This window comes from Anguilla anguilla, chromosome 18 (genome assembly GCF_013347855.1).
Source record: "Anguilla anguilla isolate fAngAng1 chromosome 18, fAngAng1.pri, whole genome shotgun sequence".
Classification (NCBI taxonomy): Eukaryota; Metazoa; Chordata; class Actinopteri; order Anguilliformes; family Anguillidae; genus Anguilla; species Anguilla anguilla.
In genome coordinates, this window is record NC_049218.1 from 7,655,982 (window position 1) to 7,677,913 (window position 21,932).

At 44.9% G+C, this 21,932-nt stretch overlaps 4 protein-coding genes across 5 annotated transcripts; 1 reads left to right on the plus strand and 3 right to left on the minus strand.

Moving 5' to 3' along the window:
• Positions 1–426: 426 nt before the first annotated feature.
• scdb (stearoyl-CoA desaturase b) lies at positions 427–8,611 on the minus strand. 2 transcript variants are annotated; one of them, XM_035400479.1, is made up of 6 exons: positions 8,464–8,611; positions 7,990–8,235; positions 5,229–5,359; positions 4,543–4,748; positions 3,440–3,672; positions 649–2,393 (listed from the first exon to the last, which is right to left on the minus strand). In XM_035400479.1, exons 2-6 carry the CDS (start codon positions 8,231–8,233, stop codon positions 2,194–2,196), a joined length of 1,014 nt encoding a protein of 337 aa, XP_035256370.1. In that variant the 5' UTR covers positions 8,234–8,235; positions 8,464–8,611; the 3' UTR covers positions 649–2,193. The 2 variants fall into 2 exon arrangements, with proteins under 2 accessions (XP_035256371.1, XP_035256370.1); XM_035400480.1 differs by lacking the exon at positions 8,464–8,611 and having other exon boundaries at positions 427–2,393.
• On the minus strand, positions 8,124–11,361 carry trmt2b (tRNA methyltransferase 2 homolog B). Its single transcript, XM_035400460.1, has 2 exons — positions 8,464–11,361; positions 8,124–8,235 (listed from the first exon to the last, which is right to left on the minus strand). The coding sequence occupies exon 1, from the start codon at positions 11,205–11,207 to the stop codon at positions 9,735–9,737; it is 1,473 nt and encodes a 490-aa protein (XP_035256351.1). The 5' UTR covers positions 11,208–11,361; the 3' UTR covers positions 8,124–8,235; positions 8,464–9,734.
• Positions 11,362–11,421: 60 nt separating this feature from the next.
• On the plus strand, positions 11,422–17,332 carry dnajb12a (DnaJ heat shock protein family (Hsp40) member B12a). The gene is made up of 9 exons (XM_035400468.1): positions 11,422–11,602; positions 13,302–13,497; positions 13,948–14,093; positions 14,228–14,410; positions 14,816–14,895; positions 15,141–15,250; positions 15,427–15,599; positions 15,975–16,119; positions 16,599–17,332. Exons 1-8 carry the CDS (start codon positions 11,470–11,472, stop codon positions 16,094–16,096), a joined length of 1,143 nt encoding a protein of 380 aa, XP_035256359.1. The 5' UTR covers positions 11,422–11,469; the 3' UTR covers positions 16,097–16,119; positions 16,599–17,332.
• A 795-nt stretch (positions 17,333–18,127) lies between these two features.
• On the minus strand, positions 18,128–21,215 carry tysnd1 (trypsin domain containing 1). The gene is made up of 4 exons (XM_035400458.1): positions 19,707–21,215; positions 19,228–19,358; positions 18,611–18,796; positions 18,128–18,422 (listed from the first exon to the last, which is right to left on the minus strand). The coding sequence occupies exons 1-4, from the start codon at positions 20,822–20,824 to the stop codon at positions 18,205–18,207; spliced, it is 1,653 nt and encodes a 550-aa protein (XP_035256349.1). The 5' UTR covers positions 20,825–21,215; the 3' UTR covers positions 18,128–18,204.
• Positions 21,216–21,932: the final 717 nt, after the last annotated feature.

A 21,932-nucleotide genomic window follows, 5' to 3' on the forward strand; every position in this document is an offset into this window, starting at 1 on the left:
GTACCCAAGTTGCGAGGCCATTCCATTTTAAAAAAAAATCTATTTTGTGCCTCCATCCCGTTTGGCTCCTGCCCCAGGGTGTTATTCAAACTCTCATTCACATGACATTACAATCGTCCCGTGAACGCCCTTTCCCAGCACAGCTTTCAGAAGCGGAGAACCTCGGCGTTAGTCATATGACATGGATGAGATTCCCTAAGCAGTTTGCCTTCCGGGAATGGGAGAAGCCGTTATTTAAATGACGTTGTCTCACATTGCCACTCATCTCGTGATGTTGCTGGAACACAAGTCCTGGCAAATCTGACTCCACCTCAAAAATTCATGCATTCCAAAAAAAAAAAAAAAAACTACCAATTTGCAAGACTGCAGACTGCATATATAGTAATCCCCCCACCCCAACACAAAGGAAAACAGAAAATAAGGGTATAATTTCTTTTATTTGATTATGAAAAGAAATTGATTACCACAGTATAACACAACAGTATACTTTCGATCTTGTAGAAAATGTGTGTACATTTACAGTACATACAGGTCATAACATTCCTTGCCAAAGTGTTTCATTTTTAAGGCATTCTGAATTCAAGGTTAACACAGGGGGGAAAATTGCACTGCAAAACAATAGGGCAAGGCCTTTTTTATTTACTTTTATTTTTTTTAGTTCAGTTTAGTTCAAAACACTGTTTAAATGTTACTAAGAAACTACAGTACACACATGTTACAAAATACAAATAATTTGTCCCTGAAGAACACAGGCTAGCAACAGTTCTTTTTGGATTATTGATTATCGCGAGGGAAGCAAGTCTGTCACAAAGCCATTTTTGGAGTTTAGTAAGTGCTTTAGTTTGCTCATAATTGTAGCAAAGAACTCAGTCACCGATAGCAACACTCCCATCAGGTTTAAGACAAATGGCCAAGCCTTTCCCTCTGAACCCGACACATCTGAAAGACTCGCCAGTTATCCAAAATTAAAACACTGAAGACTGCAGTCTGAGAAAGGGACTGCTTGTTTCTCCCCTCGGAAAACCTGATAAACATGGATTTTTTTTGTCCAGTTAACAGAAGTCCATTCCCTTGGTAGAAGAACGATCAGGAAAAGGACTGAAGTCATAAGGCACGGGGAAAATGTGGTTTCCTGACTCGGTTGGGCTCCGATTACCGAAATACAATAAGGCGAACCAGCCATCGGCCATTTTGAAACTTCTGAAAAGTTTGGCCAACAGAAGAAATGAAGAGGAAGCACTCTTTTGTCAGGTTCCATTTCAGCCATCTTCCCGACCAATGCACTTGCAACACAACCCCACTGAGCATCTAGCAAAGGTCTTCAGGGCAGAGGAGGCTTGTGAACCAAGAGTTACTGTAACTGTGCTGAGTGCCGCGTTCTCCCAGTCCACCTTTGTGGGCAGGAGCTCGGCCACAAACAGACAGAGCCTAAACCGAACCGCTTGAAAATGAAAGACCACAGGACTTGCGTGTGCAAACAGCAGCACAAGCAACCCGAGCACCTCCAAAAAAGTAAGACCGTGAAATGATTATGCTGTCTGCATAATTACTATAAATACAACTTCATTTTGGCCAACAAGTCAGCACTGGCAGTTGGACAGCTTATCCTGGTGGGATGTGAGCACCCATCCGGAGGAAGACATCCTTCAATTTGAAGAGGAGCCTGCCCCCAGAAGCATTCAACAGCTTAGTCAAAGTACACAAACTGTTTAACATGTTCTAATACGTATGACCAAATAACTGACAATCCTAACCTGTGGCTTCTGCATGTGGAAACAGGTTTGCTAAAAAATTAAACTTGAAATTAGCTGTACCCAAGTTATGAAGTATGGATCATGAATTACTCCATAGATTACAATTTGTCTAGAGAAATGTGTGAAATATCATGGATTTTGACCAGTCCTCTGGCCAGGGTAGAGCCCAGACACGGTCCACAACCAGCCACTCTACGTGGACCCAACCCCTGGGCTGACCATCCAAGGAACCGGTCGCCCGAGTACCTCTGGCTAACAGACGTCTTCCCCGTCAAAACACACGCAAGCGCTACCGATTCAGAAATTAATTGTGAGAACATCGTTTGAAGGGCCAGGTTCATTAAAGCCAATATTAATCTGAACTACCTGGGGAAATGGCTGAACTGGTGAGATGTCAAAGCCGTACTGTGGTTGCCGTGGCGGGCCGAGCGGCTTTCGGCTAGCCACTGCGGGGGCTGCCGTCGCCCGTGCGCTGGATGCGGGCGTGAACGACCTCGCGGGACGCCTTCTTGCGGTCCGAGGCCAGGCCCAGGAAGCACATGAGGTCGATGAAACAGGTGGTCAGGTTCACCTTGTAGCCAAACTCGCTGGTGGAGTAGTCAAAGGGGAATGTGTGGTGGTAGTTATGAAACCCTTCCCCTGAAACAAAAAAGCAAACAGTGTTATCAAAAGATACATACCGTTTCCCAGAACATACCATTTGTCAGAGAACAGTGACTAATATTCCCATCCATGCAGGTTACTCTTCTGAAACTAAAGACGCCTAGACACACTGGAATTAAAGAGTCATTGCACACTCCTTGATACCATCAAATGTTCTGATGATTGGCAGCTGCACCTGTCAATCATCCATCTCCTTCAGTCTCTGAATTGACTCTAGTTTATCATTTACGTAAGACATAATGCACGTCTAGCTTATTTAGCAAACCATCATGCCACTAGCAAGTTCTTCTGAATCTACATAAATTGCTGCATAAATTAATGCATTATTATCAGTATGAAAATGTAACCAACACAACTGGATTTTCAGCCAAACTACTTTTGAGGTGCTGACCCCTGAATAACGGACCCCTGAATGCAATCAGTGTGATACCAAAAGGCTAACTAAATAAAAACCCAAATATGTATAGATTTAAATGCTTGTTTGCGGTCATCACAAATCCATTCAAAGTCTGAACATTAAAGGTTGAATTAATAATAACATTGAAATAATGAAAGCATATTGCAATCCTTTGGCACTGAAAAGGTTAACCCATAAGGTTAATCCAAATTTATGCAAACAATGCTGTGACGAGCAATGAGTCTGGTGCTTTACATTTTTTTTTTTTTTTTTTTTTTTTTTTTAAGTACAGGCAGCAGGGGCGGAAACTAACTTTTTCATTTTCATCCACTGGCCACTGTGGCTGATGTATCCCAAAATTCACCAGCTAATTTCACTGTTTTACCAGACTAGATATTTAGAATATAACAGGACTTCCAAGCGATGGGGGGGGTTACCTGCCAAAGTAGCTGGTAGAGCAGACAAACTCACCAGCCGCAGATAAAATTTACCACCATTTTGCTAATGGCTGGTGTTATTTTCCCACCCTGACGGGCAGTGGTGCATCTATTGCAGCCAAAGGCCAGTGGCAGGGGGACAGTGTCACACCTACAGCACTGAATGGAGTGCAGGGTCAGCGTCTTACCTATGGCACTGAACGAGACGAACTTGTTCTCTCGGGGGTTGATGGTCTTGTCGTAGGGCCTGTTCCCCCACATGTGGGCGGCGCTGTTGACCAGCCAGGTGGAGTTGAGGACGACGGTGTATCTAAGGAGTCCCGGCACGAAGTACGCCACCCACAGGGACTCCCCCCACATGTACCAGGGCACCAGCATGGGCACTCCGAAACAGATCAGCAGCACCGACAGCTTGTAATGCCTGCCAAAAACAATAAAAAAAAACAAAAGTCAGTTACATTTAATAATAATAATAATAATAAGAATCAGTGGGAAAACAGGCCTAGAGTTGGTTTTGATGTTTTAATTTCCAGCCATTTTTGACAGCGAAGTGCTGGAAATGGGCGTCTTCTGCAGCCCAAACACAAATGGCTTATGTCCAGCAGATGTCAGGGGAATTGGAAGCTGCTAAAAACTACAAAATGAAGCATGTTTTGCTGTGGGAAGCTGTCTAACAAGAATTTGGTCAGTAAAGAGTATGAAAACAAATTAGTTTTTTGGCTGTTTAACCTCTATAGCTTGAATACAAAATTTCCAAATTTGACACTGTATATTAAATATAAGGGGAATCCTGCACACCGTCTTAAAAAATGATTTTATTAGTGATACAAGCTTTTGGTCATCTTGACCTTCATCAGGTATCTAACAAACAATGAGAGAGAATTTGTATAAACATGCATCAGCGGCTCACCCGGGCAAATTTGCCACAGTACCATCAGCAGTAAAATGCAACAAGTTTATCCAAGCCCATGGGGGTCCTGGGAGGAACACTTGTACAATGTTTGAGCAAGAATGAAAAAGTTTTGCAAGTCGATCTGGATAAGAAATGTCTGCAAAGGGCCTAAAACAGGGCAGCCTAACCCTGTTCCTGGAGATCTACTGTCCTGAGGGTCTTCACGCCAACCCTGACAAAGTACACCTCATTCAACAGCTAGAGATCTCGTTCAGCCGTTAGTAGAAGCAGGTGTGCTGAGTCAGGGCTGAAATGAAAACATACAGGACAAGCAGATCTCCAGGACCAGGGTGGAGCGGCCCCTGCTCAAAAGAATAACGCGTACTGTGACACGCTTACTTTCTCTGGAACATGACCACTTTATCAGCCCTCAGATCGGCCAGCTCCAGTTTCTTCCCCTTCTCAATCACGTCCGGATGCTTCCGCACCAGCAGCCAGCCGATGTGGGAGAAGAAGAAGCCCCGCACGGCATTATGGGGGTCAGCGTCAGTCTCTGAGTATTTGTGATGGACTCTGTGATCCCGAGCCCACTCGTAGACATCGTTCTGCACAGATGCAAGCAGGTCATGTTAGGAAATTTTTGTTTAATATAAACAAAGAACTCTAACGCAGTAGGGCCAGACACAGTCAAACAGGGCTGCAGTGTCTGCTAGATTTGGGAGCAGTTATACTCATGATTAAGTCACAAACTTGTTGAAAACAAAGCCCAAAAACCTTATTTCTGTGGTCTAAATTGTTTAAAGGAAACCACCTTATTAAATTACACCAGGGACCACTCATGAATTATTACATATTCCTGTAGACATGATTTTCAAAACTTATATTTTGACATCTCCTTAGGGGTACAACAGTTACATCCTTTTATTCTGATCTCAGCTCCATAAGAAATTCTACTATGTCTACTATTCTATATGTAGCCAACTGTCTAGCTGTAGTGCATTCATTACCAGCTAGCTAACTACCAAAAAAATAAACAGCCACTGTTGATTGAGTAAGACCTGGTGAATACGGCCAGGTGTGTTTACCTGAAAAGCCATGGAATTGGCGAAGGCGAGGAAGACTCTCAGGGGCAGGGAGGCTTTGTACGAGCGGTGGCTCCACAGCCGATGGGCGCCTGCCGTCACTCCTAGCGCGCTAATCAAGAAGCACACCGCCGCTAGGGGGGAAAAAGAGGCGGGAAAACATTCAGTGACTGCACACCATGACGACCGCCGAGTTTAATGCACTTAAGAAGAAGCACAACACAGCTGGGGTCGAGGTGGAAAAACGTTCAGCGACTGCACACCACAGCGCTAACAACTGAGACTGGCCTGTTGGAATCAACAGCGGGAGTGGGTTTCCATTTCTTGAGCTATTCCCAAACGAATAAATAAATAAATAAATCACTGAATGCCTTTCTATGTGCCATCAGACAAGGCTCCAGAGAATGTGAGAATTCAAGGCCTTGGATTGTGCCTGAATGTTGAGTAAGAAGGACACTCTGTTGCAAACCCAACCAGCTCACAATAGAATGACTATGGAGACTGTGATTGTCCATTGTTCTCCAAATAGAATATTCTGCAGTTTCACAGTTATTAGTCCAGCCTTTCTTCGGCCTCTCTCCTGTAATCTCAATATAATTTGAGCAGTAATATGCTGTAAATAACCATAGAACCACAATTCAGGTTTATGCACTTAGCGGATGGCCTTCTCCAGGCTGACTTACATAAAAGGTTCAGGCAAGAAAGAGTCAGTGCCAACACATTAGGGTCACGACTGATAGTGGCTGTTAATATACAACTTAGAAGTGCAATATACATAAGCCTACATCATACAAGTCAAGCACCATAGAACGTGTAGGAGGAAATTGTAAATGAAGAGCTTCAAGTAGCAAATTGGTTTGAGGATAATAGCCTAGCTTGCAACACAGCATAGGTGGGGCCAGTAAAATCTACATCAGACAAGAGTATTACAAGGAGGCAACACATCAAAAACGCAACTGAAATTTCCTTTGGAGGAAGACACTTGCTATGGGGTCTTAATCTATAGTTTTTTATTTTCACGATGCAATTTCCTTGGACAGTTCCTGTCCATCACATTCCTGGTCTGTCATATTCCCACCCACTGCCAAGTGACTGACACCATGTGCACATCTACATGTAGGTATTCGATGAATATCTACATTTATGTTTAAAGGGAAGAATGCTAAACTCTGACCGGTACAATTTCTGATGCAAGTTCGTCACATCATGACTTAATTTTGCAGAGCTATTACATCATCAACTGTCTAGCACTAACATAAATGACTATAGGCTATAGCAGGAGTTTTTAAAACTTCATTCTGGGGGGACCCGCTGTGTACGCTGGCTTACATTCCTCACATAATTAGGTAGTAATGAGTGGAGAATTGCTTTTAAAGTAGATGTCTCCTGAAAGATCACCCTGTTAAGGCCATTACAGAAATAGCTCAGTATGCCCTGAATCATAAATATTCCATATTCTCATGGGTTTTCTTTCAGATAAACTAATTTTTCCATTTTCTGCAATGTGCTGTATAACAGAAGATTGCCTCATATAGAGGATACGTTCTTCATTTGATTCAGTACTTATAGTTAACGGGTGAAGTCATGACTGCTGAAAATGGGTTCACCTAGTCATCCAAAAGTACACTCTTTGAAAAAAGAATGGTTCAACAGGGCAAATGTCAATGAGCCAAATTTACATGGAACAGATGAATGTGTAAAGGTATGCCAGACAATGAACGTTTTCAACAACCTTACTGGATCGAGACATGGGTTGTGACTAAAGCCAGCTACACAGAGGTTCCCCGGGACCGAATTTGAAAACCACTGAACTACATAGCATGCCTCACTACTAGTCAACATGCTCACTGTCTCCAGGGTATCAAGCATCTCACAGCGCCTGCCTCATAGTCAGCTGCCTTCGTGAAGTAATCCAACAGCGCCACACATGCAAATGACAACCAGCATTCCTTTGTTCCTTGACACACGGGACACTAAAAGCGAATGCGTCAGTTAACAGTCAAACGTGTCAAGCTGTAGAACTAAGCGGAGCCGGTTCAGCTAACGGTATAGCGTAACAATGAATTTGGCTAACTGAGTCAAAATAAATAATATGAGGACTGACACTGGATTGCACCTGGGTAGCATTATATAACCAGATAGGTAACGTTACTCTTCGACCTGTCAGTGCCCGGTCATTCAGATTTTCAGTCACCTATGCTAGGCAGACCTTTATTTTGCTCGGACAGACCATCGATTCTCAGACTCGAAAAAGAGGGGTTTTTTAACTTACATTTACCGAGGACATATTATTGGCTTACTATACAGTTAGTTAAATTTGTGCCGTGTTATTTTAAGTGTTTGAATAAAAGGTTTGCTTTCGTGAGAAGCATGCAGTAGGCTAAATGACATGCGGTTTTGCATTGGAGTCAAACTTAAGTTTCGTAAACAAATGGCCAAATTGAATAATCAAACTAATTGCACTTCAAAATTAGACCGTGTAGGCCTACAAATAAATTATGCTTTCTTAAAACGTGTTAATTGTAGCTACCGAAAGAAGTTCGGAGGATAAGAATTGCCATGTAACCTACACGGCCTCCATTTGAAGCCAGATGTGGGCGGGAACCCAATTCACCGTCCATGAGACGTAGCCTGGTGACTTGCCTTGTGTGCTTAATTAAATGAAGGGACTGTCATAGCCATTCTGTTCAAATAATGTAATAAACCACACATACCGGCAATTGCCGTTTTAAAGAATGAAGAACAATAAACGGGTTATACTCACACCACGCCAAGGTCAATACTGAGGCGGAGGGTAGAACTGTGAATCCATACAGAGCTCCTATATGCAGAAAACCCATTAATATAACGTTTCTCCATACTATCTGCATTGGCGGTTTAGGACCTTCTCTTTCTTTGTAAGTATCATCAAAAACGTCTTCCACAGATGATCGTACTCCTGTCGCCTCTCCATTACTTCGTTCGGCAGGATTCGGGCACGTTGTCGCCGTCACCATGGTCTCGGTCATTTCTTAAATAAACACACGCAAGAAAATACCAGACATTTTATTAGCCACTTTCAATTAAAAAGTTCTGTCCTACCAGTAATTCTGGTCCATACATTCGTGTCTATTTTCTGCAGCTCTTAAAAGGGGTGTGTCCCCATTTCCTTTATTACAGTTAGAACAGAAAAGCGCCAAATAACACACACGCAGTTAGCATATTTGAGTATTTGCAGTCCAAATTGTGTTCCACTTACCAAACGAGATGCAAGAGTTCGGTGCCTTTATAATGAAAAACAAAAGTGGATATAGCGAAGGAACACGCGTCTTCACAATGAAAGCTGTGTTACTCCTGATGATAGCCTACCTTCTGATTTAGTTTGGGAGAGGACGTTATAAAGACTGCAATTGGTCGAAAAGAACTTGCTACCACCTTACTCTGAAAGCCTCATTGGTCGCCTGCTATCTGCTGTTCACGTTTTACAGTCATGTCTATTCCAACCAGCTGCATGAATTCACAGCCAACTGCACAGTGTAATCACAGTCACCACACAGACTGAGAATTACGTAACGCGTATGTCTGAAGAAGATGGAAGTTACATGACTCGTTTTCTTTTTTTCCAAATTTCCCAGTCACTCGGAGTCATTGTTCAACAGTAACCCATACAGATACAGAGCAGGATGTTTGTACATCCTAGCACAACGCCAGAGAAAACAAAATAGGCCGATTCTTAATTGCGTTACCCCATCCAATAGCCCCATCGCTAATAAACGCAGTTTGTTGGTCCACCACTGACAAATTCTGCGTATGTATGCTAAATAAATTTCATGAAAGGTAGTCTCCATGTTGGTAGCAAATTAATTCAAACCATGGACAGAGGAACGTACCACCAGCACCAATGTCTCCAAATGGGACGGGTGCATGGGGATTCTGGAGACAAAATTCTGAAGTTCCATTGTTTTCAATATATTGACAGTTTACCTCTGATTGCGTGGTTGGTATGTTTTTTTCTTTCTTTATTTTATTACAGGCAGATATTCTGGTAGTAGTGCTGGGAGGTTCTAATAAAAAAATGAAAACTAACGGACTGTATATGTGTAAAATAACATGTTATCGTGCTAATGGTCACAATAATCACATGCAGTAATTAGGAAGTTTAAATTGTTTGTTTTTGAAATTATTTTTTCATTTTTACTTATCTTTTGATTCGGTAACCTAGCCTGATTTTCATCAGATTTATTTTGACATCTCTTAAATGTAGGGTGAACATTTGTGGCTTTAATTTCAAACTAATAATAATTCTGTTATAAATTGACTTCTGGGGACAAAGACAAATTTACGAGCAAGCCTTGCGTACTTGCGCCATCTAGTGAGTGTTTTGGGGGTTGCAATTTTTTATTTTTTCATATTTTTTCACGCATCAAAACTGAACGGTAGAACATTAATTCATGTCAAATCAAGTCTTCAGTCGTTTCTATTTATTTCACTCACAATTTCCTTAGATATTTGACTGTTCTACAGGCTCTGCTACCTCTGGAACAGCAGCAGGAGTTCACAGTGCAGGGTGTGGGGAAACATGTCCACCGGCAGTGCAGCCATCATGGTGAATGGCTCCCCTGTCAGCTTCTTCTGTGGGTCAGCGGGGCAGCAGAGCTCCAGAAAGTTCCTTGTGGCCTCTCCCTCTGGCTTGCAGGACACGTAAACCAGTCTGCGGATGGATGGAAGGTTCCGGAGTGCCCGAACCGTCCGGTAGTGCAGGCCAGCCCGGGAGGGGTTCGCCACAACGACCAGGCCCTGGTTGGAGCTGAGAGAGGGCAGTAACCGTGGGAGAACCTCTTCGGCCTTCCCCGAAAGGAAGTGGCAGTTCCACGCTTGGTTGAGTGCGGCATTGTACCTGGCATCCTCCACGGCCTGCTCCACGATCTCCACGCCGATCACCCTGCCCACTGCGCTCGCCATGGAGATACCAATAACCCCCGCCCCGCAGCACACGTCCAGCAGCGTGGCCCCACCCAGCCCCGCATCACGCACGTCACTCAGCTCTCCGACGGCCCCGCACACTTCCCCCAGAGCACTCAGCTCTCTGACGCTGTTGTACAGCACCTCTGCGCCCGCCGTGTTCACCTGGAAGAAAGCGTCGGGAGAAATGCGGAACCGGAGCCCCAGCAGGTCCTCGTAGATGTGCGAGGCCCCATACAGGAGCTGGAAAGGGGCCTGCTGGTGGCTGCAGCGGGTCATGGGGCACGCCTGGAAGTACAGAGAGTCCAGCTGGCAGACAGCTCCAGGGCCCTGGGTGAAATACTCCAGCAAAGCTGCCTTGTGGAGCTGAACCTCGTCTGGGGCCATCGTCTGAGGGTGGAAGAATACTACGGCCATGGTGTGGCCAGCGGAATTAGTCCTGACCATAATCTCTCGCCAGTGGCCTCCCGTGTGGAAGAGGAGGCAAGGGTCCAGAGGGGACAGACGGAGGAACTCCTCGTAGCGTCGCGCCACCAGCTTGTGTTTCTCCGGTATGTTCTTCAAGTGGTCTGCCCTGACACAGACGATATTGCGTGCCTTCCCAGTACCCACGTAGAACCCCACCGTCTTGGGGTCGCCCCCCGGCCCGGCGTTAACAGAGAAGGTGGACTTGTTACGGTATCCGTCCGTGACTGGTGACGGTCGTATGGGCAACACAGGGGGGCAGCGATACGCCCCAGCCTCAGACAGATGGCGTACAATGTCCTCCTGTCGCTCCTGTTTGAGCTGCAGCTGCTGTTCGTAGCTTAATCGCCACAGAGGAGTCACTGCATCCGCCACCCGCTCTTCCCAGGACACAGACTCACCTATTTGAGGCAACACATGCTTCCTTCTCTTCTTTTTCTCAGCTAATGCTCCTATCGAGCGTTTGGGGTCCTTGGAAGTGATCACATCCTTTACTGAACTGCTCAAATGAGCTTGTCCTGGAGTGTAGGCTGCTCTAAAATGCTGTTTGCACCGAAATACCGTTCTTAACTGCATAATAAACGTTATGAAACAAACCGTGTTACAGAAGTCTTCAGTTTCTGCGGACAGGCATGAAAGACTGACCGTTCGTTACAATCTGTCTGTTGTCTGCACGCAACGTGCCAGAAGTAATCCTTTTCCTTGTTTCCTGTTGCACTACCTGCCTGAACCGCTGGCCACATGACGTGTGACGTGTATTAAACGTTCCTGTCTGACGCCTATTATTCTGACGCCATCGGAGTGCGCCCTCCAGTAATTTAGCAGTTCCGCTGTAGCAATGGAATCGAACAGAGACGAAGCGGAGCGTTGCTTTGAGATCGCGGTCACAGCACTAAGAAATAATCAGACAGACAAAGCTCAGAGGTTTCTAGAAAAGGCTTACAAACTATTTCCCACTGAGAAGACAAAAGGTAAGTTCAAACACATACAACACGCCGAAAACGTCGCCGTGGTTCAGACCCAGCTTGGTGGACTTAGGGCCGAGGGAGGCCCTTTGGAAACTGGGACAGGAAAATACGCAAGCGCGATTGGCAACTGGAGCGTCTTGGTAGTGGTAGTCTTTGTGTATGCATTTATTTCACTGCTCATGTGATTATTTGAGGTGGTCGGCAGTATATGAATGTAGTAATATTATTTTTTTACGTAGCTAAATCGCTAGTATCCCTTTAGAACACGAATGGCATTTTGGGTTGCTAGCGGTAACTGGCTCGCTAGCTAAAGTTACTAGGGGTAATTTTGATAGTTCCTTCCATACCTGTGCAATACATTCGTGTCAGTTGTCATTTAGAGTTGCGGTGAACGTCGGACCATTTCCGCGTACTGTTTGTTACATTTTGATATTCATTTACATACTTGGTAAATTATTAGCATTTTGTGAAATTCATTTAAACGGTCGTCTGACAAACTACAGTTCCCGTTAACACTCGATGTCACTGCAACATCCGAAGTCTGATTAACTTGGCTAACACTTTAGCAGACTCGTTAGCCAACTACAACACTAAATGTGGTATTTTACAAAATGCTGCATGACTGAGTTAACAATTGCTAACATTAAGTTATAGTGTCATGCACTAATTCGAATAAGGTTTTTGTTGTACTAAGTAGACACGGCAGTTCTTTTTCAGGAAGTGTCTTTCGCGATTCAGCGTGGGTATGTCTACGTTTTTTGAAGTCGCATATTTGAAAGGTTAGGACAATTCACACGGGAGCGATGTACATACTTATTCAAGGACAGTCAGTACTAGTTACTCGTACTTTTGTTGCCAGTATTAGTATTAAAAATATAAAGATCGTATACTAGGGGACTATAAATCTCCACACAATTGTATTTCTAAATGTTCAAGGATTTTCGATGGAGCAATCGAGAAATCATTCTATATATTCAACAGGTTGATAGACACCCAAGGTTGTAAAAACAATTGGGATTGCAGACCAGTATAATCTTTGAAGTTTATGTTCTGAACATGCCTTCTACGATAGGACTAAAACACCCAATAACAAAGCTTGTAAGGGGAAAATATGATTTTATAATGACACACATGATGGTGACAAAAGTGCAATCATAATTCATACTACTCCATAGTAATGTTTTTATGACTACATAGCCACTAAGTTTAGCCAAGTCTGTCATAACAATAGACCTTCAGGACTTCAAAATGTGAAGACAAAGGGCAACATATCTAATTTGCCGCTGGTTCGTACTGCTGCTGTACCAGGTTGGGGAAATACTGTATTTACGCAGGAAGCCAACTAGAAAAAGGAAAAAAGTTTTACAGGAAAAAGTTTCATGAATTATGTGTCCGTGTGTCTTTTGCAAATAAACATTTTTTTTAAGAAATTAATTTGTTTTCAAAATATAGAATACTTTTTATTTGTCCATATTCGGACCTAGTGTTTTATAGATTATTTTGATACATTTACATCTAGGGTATTCACCCAAACTAAGAACCTGACACCTACCCACCATGTTTCTGCCTAACCACCTAGTCCAGACTCGATGCAGTGCTGGATACTCTCTAGTCTGTAGGGTAGCCTAGATGGACAGACTGGGCTGTTCTCCTTATTGTATGAGCTCATGTTCTCATTACTTGCTGGTGGTCGTTTCTCCAGCGCTGCTCGAGTCCATTGCACAGAATGGGCAGGCCTTCGGCCAGAGTGACTCGTCGGGAGCCAGCGACCCGTCTGGAGCCAGCGAAGGCTCGGGTGTGCGACATCGTAAACCAGCAGAGGACGAAAACACGACACGGGAGAAGGCCGCCGACTCGGCAAAATCCTACACGTCAGATCAGCTGGATGCAGTCAAGAGGTGCTGCCATTTAAGTGTTCCATAAAGTCCCTTAAACATGAACACAAAGAACTGTAAAATGATACTGCTTTTCTCCCCCACCTCCCCCCCCCCCGTTCCCCCCCGTTCCCCCCCGTCCCCCGTCCCCCCAGGGGATGCTTTCGTTGACTGCCCAAGCCCCAACCCCCCCCACCCCACCCCGCCCCCCCTGGCTGTCAGCACCAATGCAGACAGGACTCCTTTCTAGACCGTGGGGTGCATGGCTTCACTAGCGCTTCTGCACAATGCACCACTCGGAAGGCAACAATATGACTATTTTCACACATAAATGATGTTCCCTAGCTCAGCACTGGGCTTCTGTCTCAGATACTGTCTCAGATTCAACTTGGAAATGCTTGGTACCGAACGTATCCTTGGGCAGGCGTGACTCCTCTGTCGTTTGTTCCGTGTCTCCTCCTTTTCTCACCTCAGGATAAAACAGTGCAAAGACTATTATGAGATTCTGGGGGTGAGCAGGGACGCATCTGAAGAGGACCTTAAGAAAGCGTACCGGAAACTGGCCCTGAAGTTCCATCCCGATAAAAACCAGGCTCCCGGTGCCACAGAGGCCTTTAAAGGTAAGCCGGCGTCCACTCCACGGACCCACTTCTGCCTTCCTTGGTGTACCTTTTCTTTGGGTGTTGTAATCAGCCACTACGGTTTCTATGGCGGCGTAACTGTTCTGCTCCGCGTGTCTGATGTCTTGCTGCAGCCATCGGAAACGCGTACGCGGTCCTCAGCAACGCTGACAAGCGGAGGCAGTACGACCAGTTTGGGGAGGAGAGGGCGCACCCGTCCAGGCACGGCCACTCGCACGACTACAACCGGGGCTTCGAGGCGGACATCTCCCCCGAAGACCTGTTCAACATGTTCTTCGGAGGCGGGTTCCCGTCCAGTGAGTTTGTCTCTCTATCTCTCCATCTCTCGCTCGCTCGCTCGTGTCACCGCCCGCATCCACGTGCCAAACTGCCTCTCCTCACGGAAATGCACACGTTTTCCTTTGTGCCCTGAATCTATTTTTCCAAGCAGGGCCATTTCCAATATAGGCGGGATCCATGCTAATTAGTGTGGGTATTGGCGCTGTATTCTTAGCCACCTTTTTTACATGTTTTGGTAATATGGGTTGTCTGCAGATGTTTAATTTGCAGCTAAAGATGTGTCCCCTTAATGCCCCGTGCAGTGCATAAGCAGTAGTGATTTACTGGGACAGTATGAGGCTAGTCTTTTCCAGCTGGTACGCTGGTGCCAGAACTCAGTGCCGTTCCAGCGTGATGATAACCCCCTATTCTCACCCCTGCAGGTAACGTCCACGTGTACAGTAACGGCAGAATGCGCTACACTTACAACCAGAGACCAGAGCGAAGAGAACAGCAAGGGGACGTAAGTCACGCTCCATGCTGCTTTTTCAGCTTCGTGCCAAAAAACTGTTTTCAGCGAGCTCTGTTGCAGTTGAGAGGCTGGGAAGTCGCAGAGTCTCCTGAAAAAAAGTTAACCCAGCCACCTGAGACAACCGTGGTGCATCTGCATTTTCTCTGCATTGGTTTTTTTTCCAGTGATGTATGTGTGTTTGCAGAGGTTGCGCAGTAGTTTGCGCTGTGGTGTAAGTTTCTGCGATGTCTGCGCAGGGCGGTCTGGCGCTCTTCGTGCAGCTGATGCCCATCCTCATCCTCATCGTGGTGTCGGCGCTCAGTCAGATGATGGTGTCCAGCCCTCCCTACAGCCTCAGCGTCAGGCCGTGAGTAACCCCGCCCAATCCTCACCCTCCCTGCCCTGCCCAAACCAAGTCGTCCACAAATTTAGTGTCTCCCCCCGCCCCCCCCCCCCCCCCCCCCCTTTCTGAAATTCAGAACCGGACATAATCTATTAGTCAGTGCACTAATGGTGTGTGCGTGTGTGTCTGTGTGTGTGCAGATCTGCCGGTCACGTTCACAAGAGACTGACGGGTACTCTGAAGGTGGCGTACTACGTGGGCGAGCGCTTTGCAGAGGAGTACAGCGGAAACGAGCTGAAGAACGTGGAGAGGAGCGTGGAGGACGACTACATCTCCAACCTCAGAAACAACTGCTGGAAGGAGAAGCAGCAGAGTAAGGCTCAGTTACACAAATACTCAAATACTGACCACTCCCAACTATGCCCAGATCAACCCCCAGACCTCTCAACTGAATCACCGCAAGACTGACTTAACCACAAACCTCGAGCCTGTGTGCTCTGCGATGGATTGGCAACCTGTCTAGGGTGTATTTTATGCCCTCTCGCCCAATGCATGCTGGGATAGGCTCCAGCTCTCCCGGACCCTGACCAGGAATAAGCGAGTTAGATAATGGATAACTGAAGCCACAAATGACTAGAGGAATTTGTCTGGCAGGTCCTTATTTTTATACAGTTTTGGCACGTTGGGTCTCTCTCCAATAGGCGAGAATGTTTTGCTTGTTTTAAAATGGTGCAACCCTGTCTTGCAGAGGAGGGCTTGCTGTATAGAGCTCGGTATTTCGGAGACAGCGAATTGTACCAGAGGGCACAGAAGATGGGAACACCCAGCTGCTCCAGGCTGTCCGAAGTCCAGGTTCTGCTGCACGGCTAAAGAGGACGTCACTACAGAGAGAGGTGAGCCAATCAGGAGTGAGATCACAGCCTCTCACTCCCAGGGCCTCTCGGGCTGAGGAGAAAAATCAGCGCTTGTCTTGTAATAGAGGCATATGTCGTTACCCATGTCCTCTGTTAACAGAGAATTTGACATGTGCGTACGATTCCCGCAGCATTTAAACTTTTTACTTGGAAGACAGTGTACGCAACCATTTCTCTGCCTACCAACTGTCTATCATGTCTGTGAAATGCTTGATGGGAAATGTATTGCAGTTAACAGAAGACAAGTTAAGCAGAGCAGGATAGAGTTGCAGAAGCATTCAATTTAAAGGCTTTTGAAAACTAATCCAGCTATATTCGGTCGCTTTTACTGCCGCAATGAGCGCAATTAATGACACGTATTTAATGAAATGGGGTAAATTATTGCTTTAACAATATAATTCTGACTGTTGGGGTTTTTTTTTTTTTTTTTTTGGAGTAACTTCCTTTTCTTTCTGCAGGTTGGTTGAAAGTTATGAAAATGCTGTATAATAATAGAGAATTCTACACGGGTCCTTGTCCCAGCCTGGAGCGCGACGTGAAACGACGGATGGGGGACGCGTCCGAGCGACGCAGCCACGCCATGTCTTACGAGCGCGGCGGAGCGCCGGAGAGCCCGAACGCTCGCCCGAGGCCCGGGCGAAGAGCGAGCCCTTTCCGCACGCTCCCGTTCCCGTTCCCGCTCCAAAACGACGGACAAGCCCGGCGCTCACCTGCCAGCGTCTTCAGACGCAAGAAACTAAACCCGAAACTTTAAGGATTCTGGGAAAAAAACGGAAAAAAAAAAAAATTCCTAAAAAATTATTTGGATATAATTTATTTTTTCTTTTTGTTATTGAATGATCACCGATGCCGCAGAGGTGAAGATTTCCCTGTGCTCCTAACTTAATTCCCATCTGTCTAAAGCTATGAAATGTGGACGCCTTCCACCCACATACCTGAGCCAGTTAAAAGTGGGTGCTTTTTATAGTTTATATATGTATATATGTTGTACTTTTAATGCCACAGGGATTTAGATTAAATTATGAAGCTTCCTTTTATCAGTGAATAAATTATACTGGGTGGATTTGCTTGTTGTACTCTTGAACAATCAGTCTTCACAAGATATTTGATATGAGTGCTATAAATGAATATAAAATAAAATATTTGAAAACTAAATGTATCTGTCAGAATATTAAAATGTTATAGATCCCAATGCATCTTTCAAAAGTCTTAACTGTATAGAATATTCTGTTTTTACTGTAAATTTGTTTTTTTTCAGGAAGAGTAAACATTGTTCATCTGTTCCATTCATTGTGTTGCCTGCAGCATTTTTTTGCTGCACATGATTTTGAAAAGAAAGGAGCGAACAGTCGTTTCATGCCAATGAATCCACGTGCCAACTTTACTGATAGAGCTAGCAGAGCCAGGTCAAGCCCACCGCACACACTTTACAAATGTCTTGTTCCAATCGACCACAATCATCTCCTGTCTGAAGGATGTTCCATTAATAACACACCTATAGGCCCGTAAGGCAGGGGCTCGTTGGTTTTGGAGGGGCAGGATAGGAACAGCTCTGGAACAGCAAGTACTTTGGATCAGGGGCTGCCAGACTCGACCTTGTGTATGCCGGTTTTGGGTGATCTGGTCGAGTTTAAACGAGCGGTGTCGTTGTGAACAGCTAATTGGCTAATACAGCCAGGGTAACTGATGGAGACAAACACCTGCATACAAACTGGACCTCCAGGAATGGAACTGCCCGCCCTGCTTTAGGCCAAGTTCATGACCAGCTTTGATGGGTCGAACGGCCTTTTCTCGTCGCCATGTTTGCTTGTGTTGCATGTATACATACATACCAGTCTTCTATACTGGTCACCTTCACAAAGCAAATACACATACTGTACAACTGTGAATAGACAGCAGTTTACAATTATATTTTATAATTTATAAAATTTTTATTTTTATTTATTAAACAGGAAAGGTTAATTAATGTAGATTTTTTTTCCCTCCATTGGCATTTTTGGCAAACAAAGTTTGAGCTCCCATACTGCCAGAGAAGGAGGTAGAAACACAGACACAGCCAGATGATCACAGTTTGCTCTTTAGGGGGTCCAGAGGCGGGGCCTGCAGTCGCCACGCCCTCCTCACCTGCTCGTCCGCGGAGTCGAGCTGCCGAAACACAGCGGGGTCTCCTGTGCGGCTGAACTGCTGAAGCAGGGGGTCCAGCAAACTGGCCGGGATGCTGAAATTCAGGTGTGGGTATGTTACCCCAGCAACCATGTCCCGCGTGTTACTGGCAACGAGTCCTGCACAACCGGAGAGCAAACAGCTTACACTCAGAGCCAGCTGATGAATTCCACAGCTTATATTCACAGGAACGTGCAAAAACTGCTTATATTACAAGAATCGAGGAAAAAAATATTAGAGGGAAACTATGTAGAGTAGGTGATCGTATATCGGCATGTTGAACAGCTGGTGCCAGAAGAAACGCTACCTAGCAGCTCTCCTGTTTGTGCTCGGATCACAGCGCCCCCACTGGATCCTGCCTGTACTGCACAAGTGGTCTGCAGCATAACAGGCTGTGAATGGAAGGCGACTGCTCTGGAGAGAATTCCGGAAGTTACCGTTGGCCCACAGCTCTGTCCAAATGCTCCATAGCCAATAACATATACATCTTCACCTGCACACATACAGAAATGAAATAACAGATACAGGAAGAGCCAAATAAAGCAAGCAGCCATTGAAAATCTGTTTTCTTTAAACTGAGTTCTTCCTTTTGTTCTTGTAAGGAGTTAGTTAATGTTGAACATGCCCCAAATGAAAATATGACATACCACAATGTGACAAACTAGTCTATATTTGTTTTTAGAGGGGTGGAAGTTTGTTCTAGAATTCTGACATTTTGCTGGTATTCTGGTAAAGCAGGACTGAATAAATTGATCAGTAAGATGGCTATAGCTGTCTCATGCATAAATCAAACAGCATGTTTCACATTTTTTATGGCCTAGATGTTGTCATTAAGCCTTCTTTGATTCAGCCCACATTATATACATCAAAACCTATAGCAAATCTGAAAGTATGCCATTCTACAGTTTTATATATCAAACCCACCTGGTGTGAACGTGGAGGCTAAAGTTGGGACTTCAACATCCGGGAGCTGTTCCTTCAGGAGCACCACTGCTACATCATATGGTGACGTCACCTTAGTGGAATACAGTACTTCACCCATCACTGCTAGAAACCTGAGGATATGTAATGAAATAACTATGAAGGACCATGAAATAAAAATGACATTAAATAAGGGTCATGGAATGAAAAGTGTTGCCACGAAATGAAAAAAGAGATACTCGGAAAGGCCCTATTCGGAAAAGCACTTTTGTGAAATAAAGGTAGTCATTTGAAAAAAGAATGAAACCTTTAAGCTGCCCAAGCCACTCAGAAGTACAAGTCAAAGAAATCCCTTGTCAAACAAAACATGACTGTACAGTATATTCATTCTGTTTAATGGCTACATTTATATTAACATGTGATACACAATTAATGTGAATAATGTTCCTTTTTAAAATAAACCATCAGATTTGCTCACTTACCGAGATTTGGTCTTGAACCTCACCGTCAGTCTGGACTGTCCATGCAAAACATGCCTACAAGTCAACATCAGCCGTGAGCTCATCAATATTCCTGAACCCCAGAACTGCCCGGTGTCCACTAAGGCCACTGATGGGTGCCGCTTCATGCTCTGGTCTGCATCTGCCACACTATCGATCGAGGCTCCTGGTAACCAAGCACAGATCTCCTTCGTTGGGTCTTGGAGAGTCACAGACTTGAGTATGTTCCTCAGAATCAATTGCAGGGAACACACTAAAGTCAATCCAATCCACTCGTTGGACTTCCAACATAAGGGAGACACGATCAAGCCAACAAGGTAGGCAAGGTCCCCGCTTTTAACAAAGAGACCTCCACCCTCAGTTCCAGGTAGACAGCGCGCGTCAGTGAGGATGAGCGCGTGGTCTTCTCCTGCCAGATTGCTGACTATACCTTTGCTTAGTGTACTCATGAAGAGGTCGGGGCAGAACGTGCCGAAAGGAGAGCCGCAGGCAAAAACCACGCACCCCTTTTCCAGAGATTGACCGTGAACCCACGGCACAGTCCGTCCCTGCTCGGACTTAGCCAAACCTGGAACCCTAAGCACGGCGAACCAGCTTAAAAACTGTATATTTTGAGCAGGTTCGGCGTCCTCCTCGCCACTGTAAAAACTCCACTTATCGACATCCTTGAATACATTCCGAAATGTTGATCGAAACTCCAGGCAGTTGACCATCATGATTAATTGTGACTCAAAATGCGTCACATTACGCATGGGCATGGCTTCAAAAGAAACAGGATCTACGCTACAGCCACTTGTTGTGAGCCGTTGTTGCCCTGAACATTGTACGTAAATGCTGAGCTGATCACTGATGCTGTGTGGTAGCAAGAACTGGTAGTCCGATGAAACCGATTCCTTGTCAATAAGAAAGTGAGAAAACAGAAGACCGCTGCAGAGAACAATCCCAGTATGATCGTTCACAATAACACCGCTGGAACTTAATCGCCTGTTTGCTGGACGCCCGGGAGTTTGCCCGGACCTGAAAGGTTGAGCTATATTCGCGCGTTCTTTGGAGTTCTCAAAAACTGTGACAACACAGCACGCTTCCTCAGCAGACTTCATTTCTGGCACGATTAGACAAAGTTAATATTGACGCGGAGTAGCTGGTTAGCGAACTTACTTTAAAATATATGTAACTCGTTCGAAAGCAAATGTCGGAAACGCAACAATCGCCGTTTGTTAGTTGCTAAATTGTTAACTTTACAGTACAGAGTCCAGAACTTAACCAAGCTGTTGCAGGAGCCTACAGTCAAATGTTGTCAATGTTACATAAACACGTAAACTCAAGCCATTCATTAACAAAACAAAATCGCAACGGATAGGAACGGCATAACCAGTTCTGAAAGTACATCTGCTCTTAAATAAAATAAACTGAATAATGTACGAGGTTTCCTTCCACACCTGCACATCGTTTCTGATAGTAGCCTACTTCCTCTACGAATACATCACGCCGTCCCATTGGTTCAGCCATGGAGGGTCGAGGGTGACAAACATTACAGTTCATTGGACAAAGCAAGCTCCTATCTCAACGATTGGGTGCTGAAAATGTACTTGGTGGAAACTCATCAGTACAAGGTTATTTTATTGGAGGTCTAGTAGGGTTAACGTTAGTGAGACACTCATTGGATCAGCAAGTAATCAAACAATGTATCACAGACCCATTCAGGACTGGACGCAAAATAACATTTTGAGGAAATCACATTAGGTTTGAGAGTTTCACAATATGAGATTGTCTTGATAGCTTTCATATTTCACATTCACTCATTCCACTAACGGGGGACCAGAACAGACGGGACGTGATCTGGAAGAGCCAGATGCCCAGAGGAAGTAGAACGGAGAGGTATGGTAGGTGTGTAGGGTCTCGTGATCTTTTGAAGATATAATGGAGCTGTCCTTTTAGCTACCAATAAGCTCTTAATTTAATCTTATTGTACTAAATGTGGGAAATGAAAAGACCACAGACTTCAAACTTTAATAAAGGACAGTAGGGAAGAATGCGCAACAAGGATGCCAATAGTCTGTGCGGAAAAAAGAACACTCATGAATCAAGATTCACATGAATACAAACGCAAGAACTGAATGCACAAATGTCTGTGTTTAAGATGAATGTAAACAAATTATGTCTGTGATTACAAAATGTTGGCAGAAATATCATATGACTTGATTTATG

What these genes read in the sequence shown, in the direction of transcription:
- tysnd1 (XM_035400458.1), bottom strand. Translation starts at nt 20,824, where the DNA reads ATGAAGTCTGCTGAGGAAGCGTGCTGTGTTGTCACAGTTTTTGAGAAC. An exon ending in AGGTTCAAGACCAAATCTCG is followed by an intron (nt 19,359 to 19,706) that starts GTAAGTGAGCAA and finishes ACATATCCTCAG; the next exon opens with GTTTCTAGCAGTGATGGGTG. An exon ending in ACAAACAGGAGAGCTGCTAG is followed by an intron (nt 18,423 to 18,610) that starts GTAGCGTTTCTT and finishes CCGGTTGTGCAG; the next exon opens with GACTCGTTGCCAGTAACACG.
- scdb (XM_035400480.1), bottom strand. Translation starts at nt 8,233, where the DNA reads ATGACCGAGACCATGGTGACGGCGACAACGTGCCCGAATCCTGCCGAA. An exon ending in GTGGTCATGTTCCAGAGAAA is followed by an intron (nt 3,673 to 4,542) that starts GTAAGCGTGTCA and finishes TGTTTTTGGCAG; the next exon opens with GCATTACAAGCTGTCGGTGC. An exon ending in CGTCTCGTTCAGTGCCATAG is followed by an intron (nt 2,394 to 3,439) that starts GTAAGACGCTGA and finishes TTTTTGTTTCAG; the next exon opens with GGGAAGGGTTTCATAACTAC.
- dnajb12a (XM_035400468.1), top strand. Translation starts at nt 11,470, where the DNA reads ATGGAATCGAACAGAGACGAAGCGGAGCGTTGCTTTGAGATCGCGGTC. An exon ending in GAAGAGAACAGCAAGGGGAC is followed by an intron (nt 14,896 to 15,140) that starts GTAAGTCACGCT and finishes ATGTCTGCGCAG; the next exon opens with GGCGGTCTGGCGCTCTTCGT. An exon ending in CTGGAAGGAGAAGCAGCAGA is followed by an intron (nt 15,600 to 15,974) that starts GTAAGGCTCAGT and finishes CCTGTCTTGCAG; the next exon opens with AGGAGGGCTTGCTGTATAGA.
- trmt2b (XM_035400460.1), bottom strand. Translation starts at nt 11,207, where the DNA reads ATGCAGTTAAGAACGGTATTTCGGTGCAAACAGCATTTTAGAGCAGCC.